The 19,507-nt window shown below is 45.8% G+C and overlaps 1 protein-coding gene across 2 annotated transcripts in view; it reads right to left on the reverse strand.

Annotated features, from left to right (window-relative positions):
- Positions 1-17,267, reverse strand: part of lrp1ab (low density lipoprotein receptor-related protein 1Ab) — a 59,509-nt gene extending 42,242 nt beyond the window's left edge. Inside the window, exons 1-3 of one of the 2 annotated variants that reach the window (XM_057041385.1) lie at positions 16,681-17,267; positions 9,440-9,580; positions 395-532 (exon numbers count right to left, since the gene is read on the reverse strand). In XM_057041385.1, coding sequence (XP_056897365.1) covers positions 395-532; positions 9,440-9,580; positions 16,681-16,753 — 352 coding nt within the window. In that variant the 5' untranslated portion in view covers positions 16,754-17,267. The remainder of the gene's footprint in view (positions 1-394; positions 533-9,439; positions 9,581-16,680) is intronic. The other variant, XM_057041386.1, reaches the window with a different exon arrangement.
- Between the last annotated feature and the right edge of the window lie 2,240 nt (positions 17,268-19,507).

Here is a 19,507-nt window from a genome sequence, read left to right on the forward strand (position 1 = left end):
ATGCTGAGGGAAACATCTGCAGATAACCAGAGTTTCCCCTTTGTCTGCTCTAACAAAGACCAACACTCTACCTCCACTGTGTTCCCCCGCTCATCCCTCTATCATCTAATTAATAGTGGAGGATTTAAATAGGATTCTTTTTGGGCCGCATCCATGCCGAACGCTCATCATTCCCACAGGGATTAGGGGAAACAGCCTCGCAGCAGAGCTGATTGATGAATTAAAGACTTTTCTCCACTGAGAGGAGAATAAAAATCCATTGTAATAGCGCCGGCTGCGGCCGAGCAGCTCATTACCTTGCCTAATAGAGCTCACCGGTTCGAGATGGAGATGCTTCTCATTTCTGACCCGCAACAAAAGCGCGCAGTTTATTCCGTTTCCGTGAGCTGGTTACCTCTGCAGTGAGGACCCTCGTCCCAGCCGTCGGTGCAGTCGGGGACTCCGTCGCACAGTTTGCTCATAGGGATGCACACCTCTGGGTCCAGGCAGCCGTGCTCGTTGACGAGGCACTGGTTCACCTTGCTGTGTGAGCCTGGAAGACGGAGAGAAACAAACTTTAGAAAACAATAACGTGATGTTCTGTTGGGAATATTGTCAACAGGGATGATCTGGATGTGACCGTCAGAGCAGGATTTTAGTAGCTATTAGCAGTGATTATGTACTAGACCTTATGGTAGCGGGCGCCACTTTTTTATTTGGGATATCCTGATGAGAAGATAAACTGAGTGCAGTCTAGATAATAATAAAATATATATATAATTGATATGAATGTCAAACTAAACCTTCAAAAGCACAGAACACATCTTCACCTGGTATTATCAGGAGTAGAATCATGTTTTCACACATTTACAGTATAAATGGCCAAAATAAGAAAAGTCATTTTTATGGAAAAAAACTGCCAAAATGTGCAGAATCTAAAAATAAAATAGAAAAAAGGTTTGGTCCAACTGAAAATGGAATATGACACTGATGCCTGGACAGAAAAAGAGCTCAATACGAGCATTTTTGTAGCAAGTGAGATCTTAAATGTTGCATGCATGAGAGAGAGAGATAGAGAGAGAGATAGAGAGAGATAGAGAGAGATAGAGAGAGATAGAGAGAGAGAGAGGCATATATTATGTAAGACATGCCCACATTCCTCTTTCTGTGAAAACTCTCCATCTGTGCAGCGCGATCACATAATGAAGTTATCATTTCAGAAGAATCAAAAGGGTGTGACTGGAAGATTGTACTTCAGAGAACAGACGGTGATGTCATCTGGGTCATCAAACCTTTTTTTTTTTTTTAATAGCCTCCAAAATCAAAACCAGTGCAGCCTCTTTCCTCCACTTCTCTATCTCTCCTATCAGCCCACACTGCAGAGAAAACAGTTTGCTTTGGCTGTTTTTTTCCCTCCTGCTTCCTCCTCCTCTTCCTCCTCCACTGCTCTCTTCATTTTCTTCATTTTTTCCTCTCTCTCTCCAACATCTGCTGACCCATTTTAGAAAAACCCAAGAAGCAGAGAGAAGAGGAGAAGTTCACAGACCCGAGTGCGGTGCTGCGAGAGACTTTGACAGCAAAGATGTGTGAATACGAGCCGCGCACATGCCGCAGCCGTTTCCTCCAAGGACTGACAGAATTTTCTGATCACCTATTTTAGTATAGGAAAAGGTTCTAAACTACAGACGTAAACAGATGCACGTTGCACCGATGGATTTCATGGATCATGTAACAGTTTAAATTATCGCAACTAGAGAGGAACATTTTACTGGCCCGAAGTTGCATCCGTCAGGCTGCAGCGTTGAGTCATCCGTACTACATAGTGTATGTCAGATATGTCCGCAGCAGCCAGTAACTCAAATGGAGTCGAAATAATCTCTTAATGGCCGGACGTCAAACCGATTCTTACATTTGTCTGCAGCAGCCGTAAAGGAAAACCACAAAGATTCCCAGTCCTGGTGCTATTTATCCTTCCCAAACTAACCACATACATCCTAAAATGAAAAACTAGTCCTTGAAAGTGACGAAAGCTTCCAGCACTGCGGTTTGTGTCCACAATCGGAGCATTAACTTCTAATGCACCAAAGACAGCAGCTCCTCCATATGGGGGACGCTAGCATATTAGCAGGCCTCCTGCAGCCGCTGCCTCTGCCTCTAATCCAGCATGATTTACATTCAATAACCTGCCAGCGTAGGGATTTCTGCACAAAATGCAATGCCAAGAATAAACTGCCATGCTCACAGAGGACCAACCTGCTGCCAGAGGATCTATCATTTGTCAACAATTTTTGTCAGACTAGAAATCATGCTGGCTTGATGTGAACGATAGTTTACGTGCAGGCCTGCGTCTTTGCAGACATACTGTACATGCAGAGACGGGGGATTTAACAGTGCTAAAGAGGCTAAAGAAAGCTTTACATTGTACAAGCTAAAACATAATTTACATCTGCACATTTGAGTGCACGTAGATGCAGGTCTTAGATCAGATGTTTACCTGAAGAGTAAATCCTAACCAAGCCAAATGCTAATCCATAAAGAGAACATGAAAAAGTACTCTTCTGTTCCCTTTCCCCCCCTCTGTATATACACATGTGTATCTAAAAATACACTGCTTTTACTCTGATTCGGTACGTTCCGAAGTAACGCACTGCATCAAGGGCAGTGAATACCTTGGATACCTTGAATTTGCCTTGAAAGGTAGTGAAGTGGAATTCTATGGTTAGAAAAAAGGGAAATGATCAGCTGAAGCATCACAAGTTTACAACTAATCAAAGTAAAAGTGGGCTTGAAGCACAAACAACCACCAGCTATAAAGAGCACAGCAGGAAATAATCGTTAAAGTTGCCACAACACAGGAATATGTTAGCAGAATCCGCAACAACTAACTGGAGGGGACAATATGGAGGATTAAAGGAGTATAGAGCAGGGACAATGGAGCTGAACTCTGGACTCTCTGCTCCATTTTGGGAAGTTGTTGGCTGTGAATTACAATAAGCTTGCCTCACACTGGCAGTAACCATTTCCTGCCTCGTCTGTCAGTGGAAGAAGAGCATTACTGTGCAAATCAGAGAGGGAAATAACACAACAGAACTTCTGTCTTTATACCCACCGGCATTGAATAGTAATACAGTAATGTTTGACCTAAATGAAACGGCCTCATCCAACATTTTTCTGCTTATTGCTAATGAAGGCATCTATCCCATCAGTCACCGGATGAGAGGCAGCATACACCCTGGCCTGGTCACCAGTCCGACCTAGGACATGTACAACATTCACTCATGCACTCACAGGTAGTAATCTTAAGTGCTAATGTGCATGTTCTTGCACTGTAGGAGGACACTAGGAACCCACACAGGAACAGGCTTGGTTTATTTCTTAACTGTCCTATTTAGACATATGAGTCAACACTAACCAACTCACTCCTATGATATTTTTTAGTCCATAGAGTCACTTCTTTTAATCTTTATGTTTGATTTTGGCTAAAGGGCATCTTTTGACAGGTGAACTCTCACTAAATCTAAAACAGAAAGACAACATGCTTGGTCATCTCTGCAGTGTCGATGTAAATGCTGCTATAGCAGTGACCCGATGTGATTACCACAGATAAATGTCAGTATTTTGCTTTGTCGTGCAGATTCTTTCCGTAGATCTGGAAGACGGCCACGGAAACTAGCTCAACATAAAGAATTTAGCAGCATACTGGACAATGGAGGGGGAAAGAAAGAGGGAAAATTACAACCCTCACATCTATTAGAGGGTAGAGAGAGCATAATTACATTATTGCTCTAAATGGTGTCATCCATTAGCAATGATATCAGTGTACGATTACAGGGAGTCTTTGTTGTTACAGTCTTCACTCCAGCTCTTGCATTAAAAAAACTGAGTGATGAGATTCTCCCACACTGAAACGAACATTCTGGGCAGCTTTGTTGGAACTCTAATGCAGCGAGTGCGCGTCTGTGTTGAGGCAAGATTAAACATTTTAGTGGCTTTAGTGGCTGGTGCGTCACCTCAAAATAATTCCGCAAATAGAAAGACAAACCCGATCCTCAGATGTGGCGCTGCTTATTTGACCGAACGCCACTTGCGATTCATGCTTCCCCACCAACGTTCTAACTTTTGGGACCGCCACGGCCCACCCCTCCCTCCTGTAGTTATGCAATGACCTTAAATTTGGATCTCCTGTCGCTCTTTTGTCCGGAGCATAAAGGCCCGCTTTTCTTCTTGCTCAACGGGATCCACCGCAGCCCCTGCCTGACTCCTATAATGTCTGCTGTCAGCTCAAATAAATATGTTGTGTGGGGTGACAGGAGGGCCTGCCCACCAGCCGACTCTCCAGCCCTAGAATAACAATTTCTAACTGTATGCATAACAGGAGCGGCGTTGTGTCAAACACTAATGAGGGCGTCAGACAAGACCTCCAGAATAAAACACAAAACTTTTTTACGATGAGGAATTCCAGAATTGTGGCAACACCAGTTCTAACATATAATAATCATTACAAGTTTCCAGTGCAGTTGGGACATTATAATTTAATGTCAATCATGGCTACAAGACTGGCTGGTCCCCCATGGAGACCTATAAAATGGCATTGATCATATGAAGTGTGTTTGTCTCGTGTGTGTGTGTGTGTGTCAGACTCATCGGTGTTGTCGTCAGAAGTCTACCAGAGGAAAGTCTGAAGATTAGATACGCAGGACCTGTTTAGGTGATAAGAGTCGGCTTCCGCTGTGACTTCGACGGGGAAAACGGGAATGGGTCGCAGGACAGAAACAGAGAGGGGGACCAGGGACCAGCGGTGTGAAGGAGACAGCCAAGTGGTGCCTGCATGGCGTGAGAAAGCTCTGTGTTGTCTGCCTGTTGATAGGCTGCTGAAGTCGAGGAGGGCTCAGGGCTGCAGACCAGAGGGATTTACAGGGCTTTGCTCCTTCCTCTGTGGAAGCAGCATGTCAGCCATTACAGGCCCTCCGAACAACGTGTGGTGCCCCCTGCGAGCGCAGCTACACAACTTTACAGTAAAAAGCTGTTTCTAAAGAACATGAATCCGAGGTTTACAAAGCCAGTTCTATTCCCCCCCTCGGTCCGAATGCTAATCTGCTCATTTTCTCTTGTATAAAAGGCTTTCATTCCCTCAGATCATCCCTTCTCCCCATTCTTTCGGGCTGCCATCGTATCCTACCACCTCAGCAGTCGTCTCCTCCTGGTCGCCCTGGAGAGACTGCTGGAGCATGACAGCCAGATGAGCTAGACAAAAGGATGAGGCTGGCCGGCGTCCAGAGGGGGCTCAAGGGCAGGACATCGCCAGATAACCTCGCTGTGTGGCCCACAGCCGCCTCAGGCAGCTGCATGGAGATGATAACTCCATCTTCTCTGACCTTCGTACCGGTGCAGCCCAGGGCTACTGACTGACTGAGGGCCTATTGAAGTCCAATAAAATAATTTACTAAAACCGTCAGGATTCCATTGCTTGCAAGTCTATCATGTCTATTTAGGTGTGAAACACTTGTGGAGGTCAACAGAAAGTATTTAAATTGATTTAAAATGACAGTAGGAGAGCAGGAAGTGGCTTGTCATTTACAAGTGTTGCCTTCTCAGACGTTCAGCTCAGTTTGTGCTGCGGTTGGAAAGACGAGCAGCGTATTTGCACGACCAAAACGTTTCATCAGCCAACACCAAGAAACCCTCTAAAGAAACTTTTGACAAGCCATCATCAAAAAAGTTGATGACGGCGATGATGAAAGGGAGTCAAACACTCATGACGGTAAAAGTGCTTAGATGTTGGGGCTCATGCACACATCTGTTCCCCTTCGCTGGTCACACAATGAACGTGGTTCAAGTGAGCTCCGTAATTGCTGACAGACTTGGGACAGAGACAGGGAGTCAGTGTTTTTGACAACAGCGGTTGTGAGCTGTGAAATTTAATTAAAGCCATGACACAGCGGTTTGGGTTCTCGCAAATGAGGCGATGGAGAAATGCAACCAGAATGCAGGCAAAAAATGATTCAATGATAATTATGCTCAACGGGCCACACGCGAATGACTTCAAGCGAGATGCCATTAAAAAAAATGAGCAGCGCGCAAGAGTGTCTCCTTATTAAGCTCAGAGAAGAGGAATAAACCAAATGATATGGAGTGAAGAATACGCCAATGACTAACAGTAACGAAGAAAAACATTTTTGAAAAGAGCTTTGCATGCACAGAAAAGTAGCCAAAAGGCAAGTTTCAATCGCTTCCTGAGCCTGTGTGAAAATGAGGTGGGCTGGCTGGTCTGAAACCAATTGAAGACGCGCAAGAAGGGAGGCCGCAGCCTTCCCTGGGAGAGGATACCAGGCTCACACCTGCAGAGAGCGGCCTGTCGAGGCAGACTGCTGATAACTGTCTGTTCTGTAGGCTCCAGAACAGACGTGCACGTTGGGGGTCTGAAGGCTACAAAAGCCCTACAGCTGGTAACCTGCCAGACACCCCCTGCTGATCCATTAAAGGTCCCGTGGCATGAAGTTTTCCACTTTATATAGTTTTCTAATATTGATACGAGTTTCCCCAGGCAGCCTTTGGTCCCCCAGTGGATCAGAATGGCATATAGACTGAAACCAGACACTGGACATTATTCTTCACTTTGGGAAGATGAAAGCTCAGATGGGCTGATCTGAAAAGCTCATTTTATGTTGTCATAAGAGGAAACATCTGAATTTTCGTTTTTGCCAGGTCAGAAATCATTGCCCAGCCCATGAGAACATCAGCTGAGCTATGTCTGCCCTACCGTGGGTGCAAAACATGGATCTATTAAGAGAAAAGGATACCATGTTGGGAAGGAGTTGAAGTTGCCGAAGTGGCACATGAAGCAAAAAATGCTGTACTACCAGATCTGAGAAAAAGGCTTGCGCATTCGACTGTTTCCATCAATGGCCAGTTTTGGGCTGATTGTGGCCGGTGACCACAAACATGGCCATTACGAGGAGGCAGCTTAAGTAAATTAGAATGTAAAATATAACAATTTAATAACAACCCACACGAGAACTAATATCAAATAGCAACAGGTTTCTGTTGGTTAGGCTCTGTTGGCTCATCACCAGAATAGCTCTGGTGATGAGCTATATATCAGGTTGTTAGTTTACATTGCAAAGATTAAGATGAGGTATTATTTTTTGAATATTATAGTGTGTTGAGTTACTGAGCCGTTAATGTCAAATCTGTGAATATCTTTCTAACTTAACTCCAGTCTAAACAGGGACCATAGCAACTTAAGACCGCACCTATCGCTGATATTCATTAATCTGACAGAATGAAATGTCAATAACAAGGCTTTTAATTTCATTTTTTAAAATGTTGTGGCCGATGGAGGCACTTGAAAAACGCCATTTTTGCAGTACCACATTTGGACAGGAAGCTTATTGCTTAAAAATCTTTGTGGGACTGGTTCGCAGTGGCAGAAAAAGACCTTGGATTCAGTATCAGGAGACCTCTACAGCCTATATAACAGCCTCCAAAAGAAGCGTGCCAAGGGACCTTTAAAGGTGATGAGCCATGTCTGCTCCAGTGGCTCCTGGGCCCACAGGCTAAAAGATTTTATCGGGCATCGTTGACCCTTAGTATCAGCCACCGGCGTACCCACAGCATGTCAGCGCCTGATGTGATGCAACATTACCATCCCAACAATGCTACCGAGATCCCTCGTTAGTTGCTCAGCATAATTACAGCACTGGTGAATGGTTGAAGAACAACAGGAAATTACAGCTTCAGGCACGGAGAGGCGTGGACTTTCGCCCCACGTGCGGATCAAAGATCCAAGACGGAATAAACACACAAACCACTCTGTCGGTTAATTCAGTGCTAACAGGCAGAAGGAAAATTAAAATATAAAATGCAAGTCATTGTTTGCACGTCATCACCTCAGTGTTCAAACCACACATGCACTCTGGGAACATGGTGTGATCCTGTGCCAAGATAAACACAGAGATAAGTGACATATCAAGTAGCCGCTGAGGACGAATAAAGGAAGAATAAAGGAATGGCGGTTTTGTCTTGTGCAATCACAGCCAGCGGTCTCTGTAAACTAAGTTTGTAGTCAGTAATTAACTGGAACGACAGGTTATGTAGTGATTACACCAGCATGTACCTCTCCAATTCCTGTCAACAATAACACAGTAAAGAGGCTTCGCGGTTTGGGGTGGGGGGCAAGTCGAGACAAAAGCCAAAACATTTTAGGAAGTTATGCGATTCTATGACAAAAGAGAGTGGTAATGGGTATTTAGAATCTTTCTTACCTATTTTACAAACAACAATACTTTCATTTCATATAACTGGTTTCTCAAATTCTTTTTTTTTTTAAATTCACATGTTAATGTTTGTTAAAGAAGAAAACATACATGTGAACTGGGCCTTTTTCGACATAAACAGACAAAAACTAGAAGCAGAGGCTGAAAGCAATAAAGAAAGTGTCCTCTTTGTTATGCGAGCATTGACCACGTGCACGACTATCTGGAGACGAAGCCAAACCACTGAAATTACAAGGTGTGTTAGACGGCTTTAGGTGAGGCCAAGATGTGGCTTCTCCCATTTTACACATTAGTTTCATCACACCTGAAACCATGAAGAGAGTGAAGGAAAATAAAGTTTTCATTTTGGTCTCATTGGTTGCTTTAATCACAGTGCAAGTTTAAAGTGTTTAAAGTGAGGAGGCGCTGGAACTAAAGGCACAAGTCATCACGAAGCCGGCTTCCAATAATTAAGAATTACTAGAGGAACATTTTAAAGAAGAGCTAAAAAATGTGTACAGGTAGTGGGAGAGCAAGCTCTTTTGATTTCTGTGCCGAGTCAGATAAAGCGTGGCAGCTCGGGGGAAGATAACCTTCTGGTCCAACTCGACTTTCTCCATTTCAACACCTACATTCAAATTTGTTGTGCCTACAACTGCGGCTCAGTGACACATCTCCTCACCTCTGCATTTTCACTCCAGAGTGTTGATACTTAAGAGTGTTCTCGCCCGCAATGAGAAGTCCGGGTGTCAACTGCTTACCTCTGCGTGCCAGACAGAGAATTCCAGCGACGTGACAGATGTGAGGTGCGGCGCGCACGCAGACAGTAAAATCGCCATTAGCGCCCACGAATAAACAGAGCAAAGGGATGTTTACAGGGAAGAGTTTATGGATGGAGCAGCAGGACAGAGGGGCCCGAACGACGAGAGTCTGGAACGGTCGTCCAAACAAGAGCAGACACGTCCATGAACGCTCAGACTAAACACGGATGCACAATCAGGCCCCTCTTTTGATTCACAGCCAGTCCGTTTATTCAGCGCAAACGCCCTGATTCAACCAAAGAGGAATAAAAGGGAGCAGTAACCATGTTTATTCCACCCCTTTGGGGATTTTCTATGTCATTAACGATCACATTTGCTCAAAGGTAACCCATTATTGCAGATTTCCTGGGTTAAAGAGAGGCCCAAGAGAGGAGCCGTACTCACAGATATCTGGCGATTCGTCCGAGCCGTCAGGACAGTCCTTCTCTCCATCGCAGCGCCAGCCTTTGGAGATACAGGTCACCTGGTCTTTGCAAACAAACTGCTTGGAGCTGCACGTCTTGGGGTGATCATCTGCTTTGGGAACTGGAGAAGAAAAGGACAACGCTGAAATTTCATCGGCAGGAATGCATTTCAGTCACAAGCGCAGGGGCAGATGCTTTTCTATCTCAAGCTTAAATGAGAATCTCTGAAGGAGGAAGTAACATTTAAAAAGGTAAGAATCCCAAAGTGAAAAAAAGAGACTGCTTTATACATTTAAAGCCAACACTGGGGCCTCCACTCCTGTGTATGTTTGTTGTTTCCTCTCTCCTTACAGAAATTTCATTTCATTCCACTTTTTTAAATTCCTGCTATGATGTTTTTCCAACTCTCTTTTTTTTTTTTAACCACAGAGGCTCTATTATGTGTCACATAACACACACATAACCGGGCATTCATACACCATCGGAGCCATGGGAAACTGCAGAGAGCAGGAGTTCTGGACGCAGGTCGGCACAGATTGTTGAGGTGCACCACAGTCAAGCTGCACCGCGGCAACGCTGAGCAGTGCGACGCTGCTGCCAAACCCCGAACGCTGCAGGTCAAAAGGGGCTCGACCCACTTGCAGTCGACAACGCAGCATCTGTCACTCACTTAAATGTTTAATATACATTTTAAATGACACACTTCACCCAAATTATACAACACACTTATTCTCATCGACCTCTTGCGGTACGTAGCCATGGCGATAGGGTTTATTTACCTTGTATTAAAACACAGCTGCTTAAGAGCTTTCGGCCTCCACCCAAACACAACTTGCTGACAAGTAACAATGAAGTACACGCGTACACTACTTCTGAATGCTAATGTTCTAAATGAGAACATGCAGGAAAATACAGTAACTTTTATCCAGCAGGTAAATAAAGGACCACAGAAAGTGGTTTCAAGTAGAAGGTTGTTGGTGCTGTTCTGGAAGGACACCGTAGAAGGGCTCATTGTGATTCTCAGCAGGGACCGAGCCCTCTCTGGCCCCGGATGACTTGCCTCCCCTATGTTCTTGGCAGACAGAGAGGTGTTGAGGGTGGGGAGGGGGAAACACTGCAAAGGGGGTTTGGATGTGACTGAAATGGTAAGCGAGCACGGGGCTGGAGTATCATTAAAATCACGTTCTCTTCAGCCACCTTGACTCTAAGGGGCAGGGGTTTCTCGCCCTCATCTGTATTTCATGTGGCGCCGAGGTGCGCGTATACGTTGAGCTCCAGCACCAGCAGCGTCATGGTTGTGTAATTACAATTAGAAGCAGCAGGGCTGCAGGGATCAGATCCCAGCTTTCCCGTATACGCACCACCACATTTGGGGAGGGGACATTAGAAACTCAGAGCCGCCGCCATGTCGGCCTCGCCCTTATTACAGCAGCAGGAACAGAGCCAAGACAGTAAAATAGTCCAAAGAACTAAAGGAAGAGATTTAAACCACCACAACTGATAGAGTATTCTCATATTTTACATGCAAGACTAAGAATAAGATATATATTCTCTTTTTTGTTTTCCTGTTGCCTTATAATCATCAATTTAAACACTTGTTTCCGCCCCTCAGGTGGAACTTAATTATCACACATACTGTCCCCATCACAGTATCCAATAAAATCAGACCACCACTAAGTGAAGGCATCAGGGATTTGTGGAACATGTGCGAGGCAATGGGCCTACAGGGGATGCAAGACAGGAAATACAACATCGCCAGTTCTAATTGCATCACCACTGCATGAGCCAGCACAAAATGGCCGCAAAGGGGAGAACCTTGAACCCTGATTGGAGGCCATAGAAAGGAAGGGGTTAGAGACAGAGGGGAGAGGCTGTGTGAAATATCTCAAACGGATACAGGAATTGTTCAATCAGCCAGTAATGTTACACTGCTCGTCGTTGCGTTTAATGGCAATCTCATTTCCTGATTACATACCTAATCATCTTGAAAACATATGAAGGCCGGTGTGATGAATTACCTCTAAACTGTCTTTCAGTTTGTCTTTGCCGAGTGTGTGTTGGTCTTTATAACCAACAGAGCTTCTTGGACCATTAACGATGACGTTCCACTGGCAATGTTCCAGTGGTAACATTCTTGTACCTTGGAGGTGACCTCGACCATTAACCTGGGATAATCAACCATCAACCAGTCACAAAGCAGTCATCCTAGGTGGCTGACCCCCACCACCACCTCTATTCATGTGACCCTAACAACTGGCGTGATGGCAGGGTCATTAACAACTCGCTGGATCACCTCAAAGGTTTCAGCCTCTTAAAGGTTGAAAAACCTTATGAACCTTAAACAAGTCCAGGTGCCTACTGTAACGTTTTAACACGACCTGGACAACCGACGCAGTCTTTCTCAGAAAAGCAAAAAAGGCAACATTAATGTAAGAAAACCTCAACTACTTAATAGTTTAGAACAAATAATCTGAAATTAGGATGCGGAATTATCTTAATAAGGTTGAAAATATAGTAAACACAAACCCCGCAAAAATGCTGAGACAGCAATAGAGGGAAAGTCTGTAAAACTGCCTGAGAGGGCATCTCCATTAGACATGGGATTAGTGTTTCTGCCCAACTAATCACCTAATTGTCCACAGTCAACTAAACATCTCATTTCAAGCCTCTTCCTGGAGAAAGAAGACATTTAGGGATGCTTCCATAGGATGTTTGTGGAAGGGAAAACAGGACTGCAAACAATCTTGTCAAATCAGCCAAACGCAGTGACCAAAAAGTCCACGACAGCAGGCACCGATTTGGCAGCCGAGCAACCGGGGCCTTCACCAGCCGGGACGCAAAGCTGACCCACTTCTCTCTGCCCCGATCTGTCCCTTTCATTCTGGCCATCCCTGCTCGGCCAAATCAGGTCCAGATCCATGAAGCACATTCCAGCACCTTTAAATCAATGTCATGTGTACAGCTTTGCCTTAAAAAAGAAAAAAAGAAAAAAGATAATCAGTTACAGACGCGCAGCCGCATTCCCAGAAACCAAACTGCTTGTCTTTTATTGTCCGACAGAGAATTATGTGTTTGCTCCAACAATGAATGACTTGGACGGATTAGTATTTCTGCTAAAGAGGACCATTTTGGTTAATTCAGTCCTGCAAGTTTACTTTGTTTAACCGCATCACACCACCAGGACAATGACTGTTGTCCAGATGGACACAGAACTGAGGCCAGAACGTTCATGCAACCTGCTACATGACAACACCACAAACAGGAACACGGAACGGCTCACATGAATGAGTGGATCTCTGGCAGGCTGCTGTGGTTCCAACAGAAAGCTGGATACAGGACTGGTTGTCCTCATCCTTCACTTCTCCTTCCCACTAAGGAGCGCCGCGTTTCGACGAGCGGAGAAAAAGTAAACCGACTACAGTATGTAATTAGACCCCCCGAGGTCGGGCTTGAAGTGATTCCTGCACGCTTGGTTTAACGTGATTTCAAAGCGAATCCGAGCGTCGCAGGTAGAATTCCCGACCAAAGGAATGTGGATTCTACTGAGCTGCATGTTGTGCAGATTTGTGCGGAGGGTAATCAAAATATTTCAGCCCCATTTCATCTGTAGAACTTTGTATATTTTTGTTTAGGAGGGTGGTGTGAGCAATGAACGCCATCACGTGGCTCCAGCCTTTGAGACTGAATTAACTTCTCCAGTGGCCACGCTGTGCAGACCGCTGGGGGTCACACTTAGCTTTGTGTCCGGACAATCCGTACAGTGCACACTTTTATCCACTTCTGTGCACATACAGCATCCACAGGCATTTTCATTTTAAAACAACACAAACAAAGAGAGTGGAGATGCATGAAGCGTTCACACAGCCCTGTTTTTGCAACCATTGCGTCACAAAAAAGCCTGCAGGGTTACGAGGCTCGGCGGGACATCGCAGACCAGAAGAGTCAAGAGAACCAAGTGATGGATGCGCGTAAAGATAAGCGTACGTCGGCGCCTTCTGCAGAGTTCAGAAGAGCACAGCTGTGTGCACCCACTGGGAAAATAACCCGAACCACATTTACAAGGCACCCAAAAAAAACTATAAGCAGCACAAATCAAAGGTTGGACCACATTAAATGAGGCATCTGTGAATCATCTCTTTTCTAAGCTATCAAAAATATGTCAGGCATTTGGAGGGGAGAGGTATGGATTTGGTATGTTGCTAAATGGCTAGCGGAAATGTAAAGTATTTACAGGAACTCCACCAAAGCGGATCTGAATGAAAGCCTCATTACATACAAATATAGGGAAAAACATTCCTGAAGCTGGGAAAAGAAACAAGTCCGCATCGTACACAGATAATATCTTTCTCAGCGGTGCCACAGAAAGGGTAAGCCTAATTTTACCACAGCACTGCAACGTTGACCAACAGTGAATGAGGAGTGTTTCCATTTTTCTTATGATAAAACCAGGGAAAGTTTTTCTGGGACATTTATTAACCGACACATTTAAGGAAGTAAAAGTTTATGACAGGGTTAAAATTTTACAATATCTGCCCAATTTTATTGGTCTACTACAGTATTAAGAATGATGCCTTAAACCAATAAAGGTGAGTATTGTTGGCATCAAACACAACTCTAAAGATTAGGAGAACTTTCTGACTGCTGCTCATTATCTTTTTGATTTGTGTGCAGTTTGATGATAACATCTCCCGCCACGCTGCTGAAGTGTTCTCAGCTGCTGGAGCGTCACAGGAACTTAAAGGAATCTCTGCCAAACTGTGAGCAGATCTGTTGGTTTCACACGGCACTGAAACCCATGCTTCAGTCCACCTTCAAAGTCAACGATGGGCTGCATCTATCTGATCACCTGGCCTGCCGGTTGCCATGTCAAACCAGGGCCCCAGCTAGTAAAATCAAACACAGAGCTGGCAGGCGAGGTGCACGCCGGCGGCAGTTGACGGTCTCCAGAAACTCTTAACCTGTGTGGTCCTTTGGAGGCCTCTGGTGAGGAGTTCGTTATTCTGACAGCGGTAAGAGGCCTCAAACACAACACTCAAAGCAAGCCCACGTGTGCAGGGTAAACAAGACCCGTCAATCGGAACATTTTTCAGATGTGACACATCTTTAATCTCATCACATGAAAGCAATAAGTGGACAGACGACTACACCAGCTCCTAAAGTCCTGTGGATCCTACAGATCTGCTGTAACACACTCCCACACTCCATATTTCCTTAAAGCAGCCAGTTCCTTTTTTGGCCTCAGACATGGAAAAAAAAAAAAGAGTCAACAGTGATGCTAGCAATAAACAGTGATTACTGCGCACCACAAAGCAACAAGCACTCTTTTAATCTGCGCTCTCATGCCTTCAGCACACCGGGAACCACGGCTAAGACGCACAGCAGTCACACCGCCGCCTTCACTTGCAGCGGGGTGGATTGAAGTGCATGGAATGGAGGGGAAAAAGAGGAATGCACCCCTTTTACCAGGGGTTTGCACCTTAAAGGCACCGTCACCGGATGTGAGGTGGGCTCAGCTGCCCCTGACCGCTCCATTAAAAACGACCTGCTGAATTTGTTCGGGAGGCGCTGCATTTTTCCCCAGATGTTTCCACTGACACTTGAGGGGAAGAATGTAAGTCAAGTTCCCCTTAAAAATGGGTCAGGCGAACGCTGCTCAGGAATTCAGCGTCCGCAGGCCCAGATTTACACTCGGCACCGCCGGGAGGGCTCTGCCCATAAAGTTTGTACTGAGGTGTGAGCTGAGCGACTTATCCAACATGGACCACTTGGTGACATAAATCCTATGTGTTACATAATGTGTTTGGAAAGCAGGGATGCATCAAGTCATCACAGTAAGGATGAAATGAGGTAATGAACTCTATATTCGCCAGTCTGGAAACAACTTTTTGGGAGGGAACTGCACACGAATGCATCACTTCCTCGCTAATCTGGCCCAGGTCAAGCCCGAGGGTTCGGATGTGCTCACTGGGCCGTTTTCTACCTTTCCTGACCAGCTCTGTTGCGGTGCTCCTGCCGGTGACGTAACGTGCACAGAGCGCCTCCATTTCTGCCCGCCCGCCTGTTACGCAACCGGCCGCTTCAGAGCTCGTTTGAGTGAAGTCCTGAAGTTTATTCTCGCCTCACCCCCCTCACCCTGCAGCTCTTCGGCTGGGTCACCCCCACTCCCCCACCGACACATCAGAGCTGTGTCCAGATGTTGCATACTGGGGAGGAGCTCCCACCTGGCCCAACAACCTCCAGCTATACCCAGTAGAGGTTCACCAATTGAAGGAAACTGGAACTTGATGTTGTGGAGTCAACAGAATTTTGGTTAAAAAAGGGAAATGCGCATTAGTTGGTGGCGCTCTAACAAGAGACTGATATCAGCTTCGGCACATTTTACCCTTGTCACATTCACAAAATGCTAATATAGTCCTGGAAGCTTGGAAGAAGCAGGTGTTTGTTGTGAACAAACTCCATTGCCGTTTCTGTAACACACAGAAAACATTTCAGACTGAACTACTCAATGGAGTCCCCCACCATCCGTCACAGGGGCCGCGGTGCATTTAATGTCTCCAACTGCCATCAGGGAATCTGGAGTGATGGCACTCTCAGGGGGGCTTAAGAGGTGACTTCCACCACTTTTCCCTTTCAGTAGGAGTCACCACATGTCTGTCACTAAAAGCCAAAGGTTCCCACTGACTGAGGCTACACGTCGGGACAAGTCAGCGCCATGATCACAGCTCCACAGGCAGACAAACAAACGCTGCCTCATCTGCGCCAAATTCGCCTCGAACACACGCCAAATTCGACCAGACGGGCGGTTCTGGAAGGTCTGGGGACAGACTGATTTGCCGGCTGGTGTTGACTGGTTTGAATGGGAGCCATCAGCTGCAGCCGGATAGATTGTGTTAGGAATGGTGTTTTTGTTGAGCGTATTCTTCCCAGTTAGACATGCTGGTTTGCTGAAAAGGGCTGGCTGGCGTTAAGAGGCGCCGTTTTACCTGCTGAATATTCAGGGAATAACCTCACTATCTGCCATCCGAGCGGGAGCAGGCCCATTCTGTCCGAGAGGGGCTTGTTTATTCCGATCAGGCTGATAATCGATGAGACAGCTGTGTGTTCAGCAGGAGGAAACCTTTTTGCAGCATCGGCTTAAACTCTGGCCTGTGCATAGATGCTCGAGGGGGGGGGGAAGGGGGGGAAAGTACCACAATGCAGGACAACAATCGGGCTTCTTACCTACGGTTACCCCGTGAGGAGATGAGATCTCCATGCAGAGTATTAATCCCAAGTAGAGCAGCCTCACCGCCATCTCCCGAGCAATGCTCCGTGGCACCGACGTGACAAAAGGATTAGAGGAGAAAGTTGACTGGATTTCTACAACCTTCCAACCCGATCCACCACCTCATCCGAACCTCTCCGGTTGTCCTTTCTGGTTGCGCCCTCAGCCCTGGCACGGTGGCCGCTTCAGACGGACTCCAGCAACAAAAGCCCGAGCAGGCTAGATGCGGCGCAGCGCCACACTCATCTACTTCTAATTGATTATCGGCATTCGAACATGATGCACAGGGTAACCTCCGTCTCTGCTGCTCGCTGCTGCTGGGGGGGCTCGCTTTTCACCACACCATGCCACTGGAATCCTTCACTGGTCCTACAGCCGCCCGGTTCCACTTCTCTTCATTCCGTGCCGAACAGTGGAGATGGATTTTTTTAAAAGGAGAACAGGCGTCTTTGTTTGTTTGTTTGTTTCATCCAAGGAGCGACGATGTGCGCTGCGCCCGTGGTTGCATGAGTGGATGGTGGGTCTGTGGCTGCAGCGTGTGGACGAGCCTGTGACGTAAACTCGAAGCCTTAAAAAAAATGGATAACCGAGCGGCAAGCGGCGTGTGCGCATGCCCAAACACGCCTCCTTTTCTCCAATTTCATGCGCTTTTTCGTGCGCGGTGGAGGTGGGAGAGAGAAGCGGCGCGGCCAGAAACTGCAGCTCCGGCTGCAGCCATGTTGGCTCAATATTTATGCAAAGAAATCTGGTCCTTCAGATAAACAGCCGTGAAATCAAGGTTTGCAAAAATATTTTGAAGACCAGTCAGTCAAACTGTCGCCTCTTAAAATAATCGGATTTTAAAAAGTTTTTCAAGAGATTTTTGCATGAAGTGGGCAGCATCATAGGAGGCAGATTTAGGTGTCTGTGTGTGTGTGTGGTGGGGGGGAATTTTTGAAAGGTGACGAAATGTGCCTCGTCATTTAAAGAATCTAAATATTCTTGATAAGTCAATTCATCCAAGTCCCTGAAAATATTTTATTCTTTGAACTTGCCATCTTATCTAACGTCATGTTTGCACATTATTTCCACAAATGATTACAAAAATAGGTTGAAGGGGAAAATCCTGTGACGTCCCGACCCTCTCAATTTCACTGTAAACGGCGCCCCCTCGTGGCCATTAAATTAAGACAAACGCTTTGGATATTTTTGTTTGATTTCTTCCTAAAGTTGTTAACAAGGCAAATATGCTTGAAACTTCGTACACTTTAGCAGAAATGATGTAGGAAAACGTACAAATATGATTCACTTCAACAGTTCGATCGATCAACAACAGACAAATAAAAGGCTGGAGATTTTCTGCAATAATCCAAAATACGAATTGTAATACGAATTTACTTTATAACCTATTCTGTGCTTTCTACGGCCATTATTTGCACTATTTGACATTAACAGAAATAAAATTGGCTGTTTTAATAAGGACTAAATCTTACTCCGAATGCTGAAGGGGGGCGCTCCTGAAGGAAAATACCGAACAATCACCGTAAAATATTCTTCAAAGACGTCAACATTTATGAATGAACATCTCCATTACTGTTACTCGCCTGCAGGGGGCACTACACATCCACACTGCATTTTAACGCGCGGCAAAAATAATAAAAGAAAAAACGGTAAAATTTTACAAGGAACATCCTCTAAGAATGCTTTGATCTGGGAGTCATTTGGTTCAGACAGCTTCGCCTCCACCACAGACAGACATTCAGAGACTAAAATGCTCATAAATTACTCTTTGTGTGGAGCATGCCTCCCTCTCCCACATGCATTCAATCACGGGTAGTAAAAACAGCCAGTGTGTATTTCACACTGGTGCCACTGGTGTTAAGACTATTCGTCCATGTCAGGTCTCTTTTTTGCATGCAGAGTTTTGCTCAGAGTCTGAATCAAGGAGGAAGGGGGGGACGGGAATGTGAAGTATGCTAAGAATCTATCCAAAAACATGTCTCTACTGAATTTAGGCTTCTAATTCTATGGAACGCATCCAGACTGTATCCATAAGAAACTGTGCTTTTGAGTTTCTTTTCTTTCAATCAGTCAAACTTTGCTTCCCAGTGTTTAAATGGAGTTTATGTCAAGAGAGTGTGTTTATTCACACCACCAACTCTCCAGGTGTGTCAACATGATTGCCGGTGTCACCCCAACCTCAGAAAGCCCCTCCAGTGGGAGCACGGTGGAGCATTGTCATCGAGCAGAGTCAGACGCCAGCTTGCTGTGTGGGAGACAGGTTGAAAGAGCGCCAGCGTAAACACTCCCAGACCACATGTTCTCCCAGGGCAGAGGGGCTGGCCTCTCTCCAGGCACATCTGCACACAATCCCTCAGTTTTTGAGGGAGCCAGCCAAGGAGATGAAGCAGGGTGCAGGAAGGAGAGGAGAGTTTCCCAGACAGAGGGAACCTGTGACGGCAGCGTTATTGATGAAGCCGATGACATCTGAGGGAAGCAATGAAAGAATAAAGGTGGCTGGGGAGAGCGTCTACCCTCTGCAGCCCGATGCTGGGTTCACATGTCAAGGTCTGCTTGGCTAATGTCATTACCCAGTCAGCCCAGGGGTCCTTGACGGAAGATGGATGGTTCTGGTTCTGAATGTCACATAGCGAGATGGATGTGTCGCTGCAGTTAATCAGAAACGCCCTGCCTGCACCTTTGCAACCCCCCCAATAGTCTTTGTAGAAATGACCAGCTGATATTCCAGCTCAGTTTATCCGTCTCTGGCATTTGCTTGTTCCCCTTCAGTTTGCTATTTAGCTG

The sequence above is a fragment of the Takifugu flavidus genome, chromosome 8 (genome assembly GCF_003711565.1).
Source record: "Takifugu flavidus isolate HTHZ2018 chromosome 8, ASM371156v2, whole genome shotgun sequence".
NCBI lineage: Eukaryota > Metazoa > Chordata > Actinopteri > Tetraodontiformes > Tetraodontidae > Takifugu > Takifugu flavidus.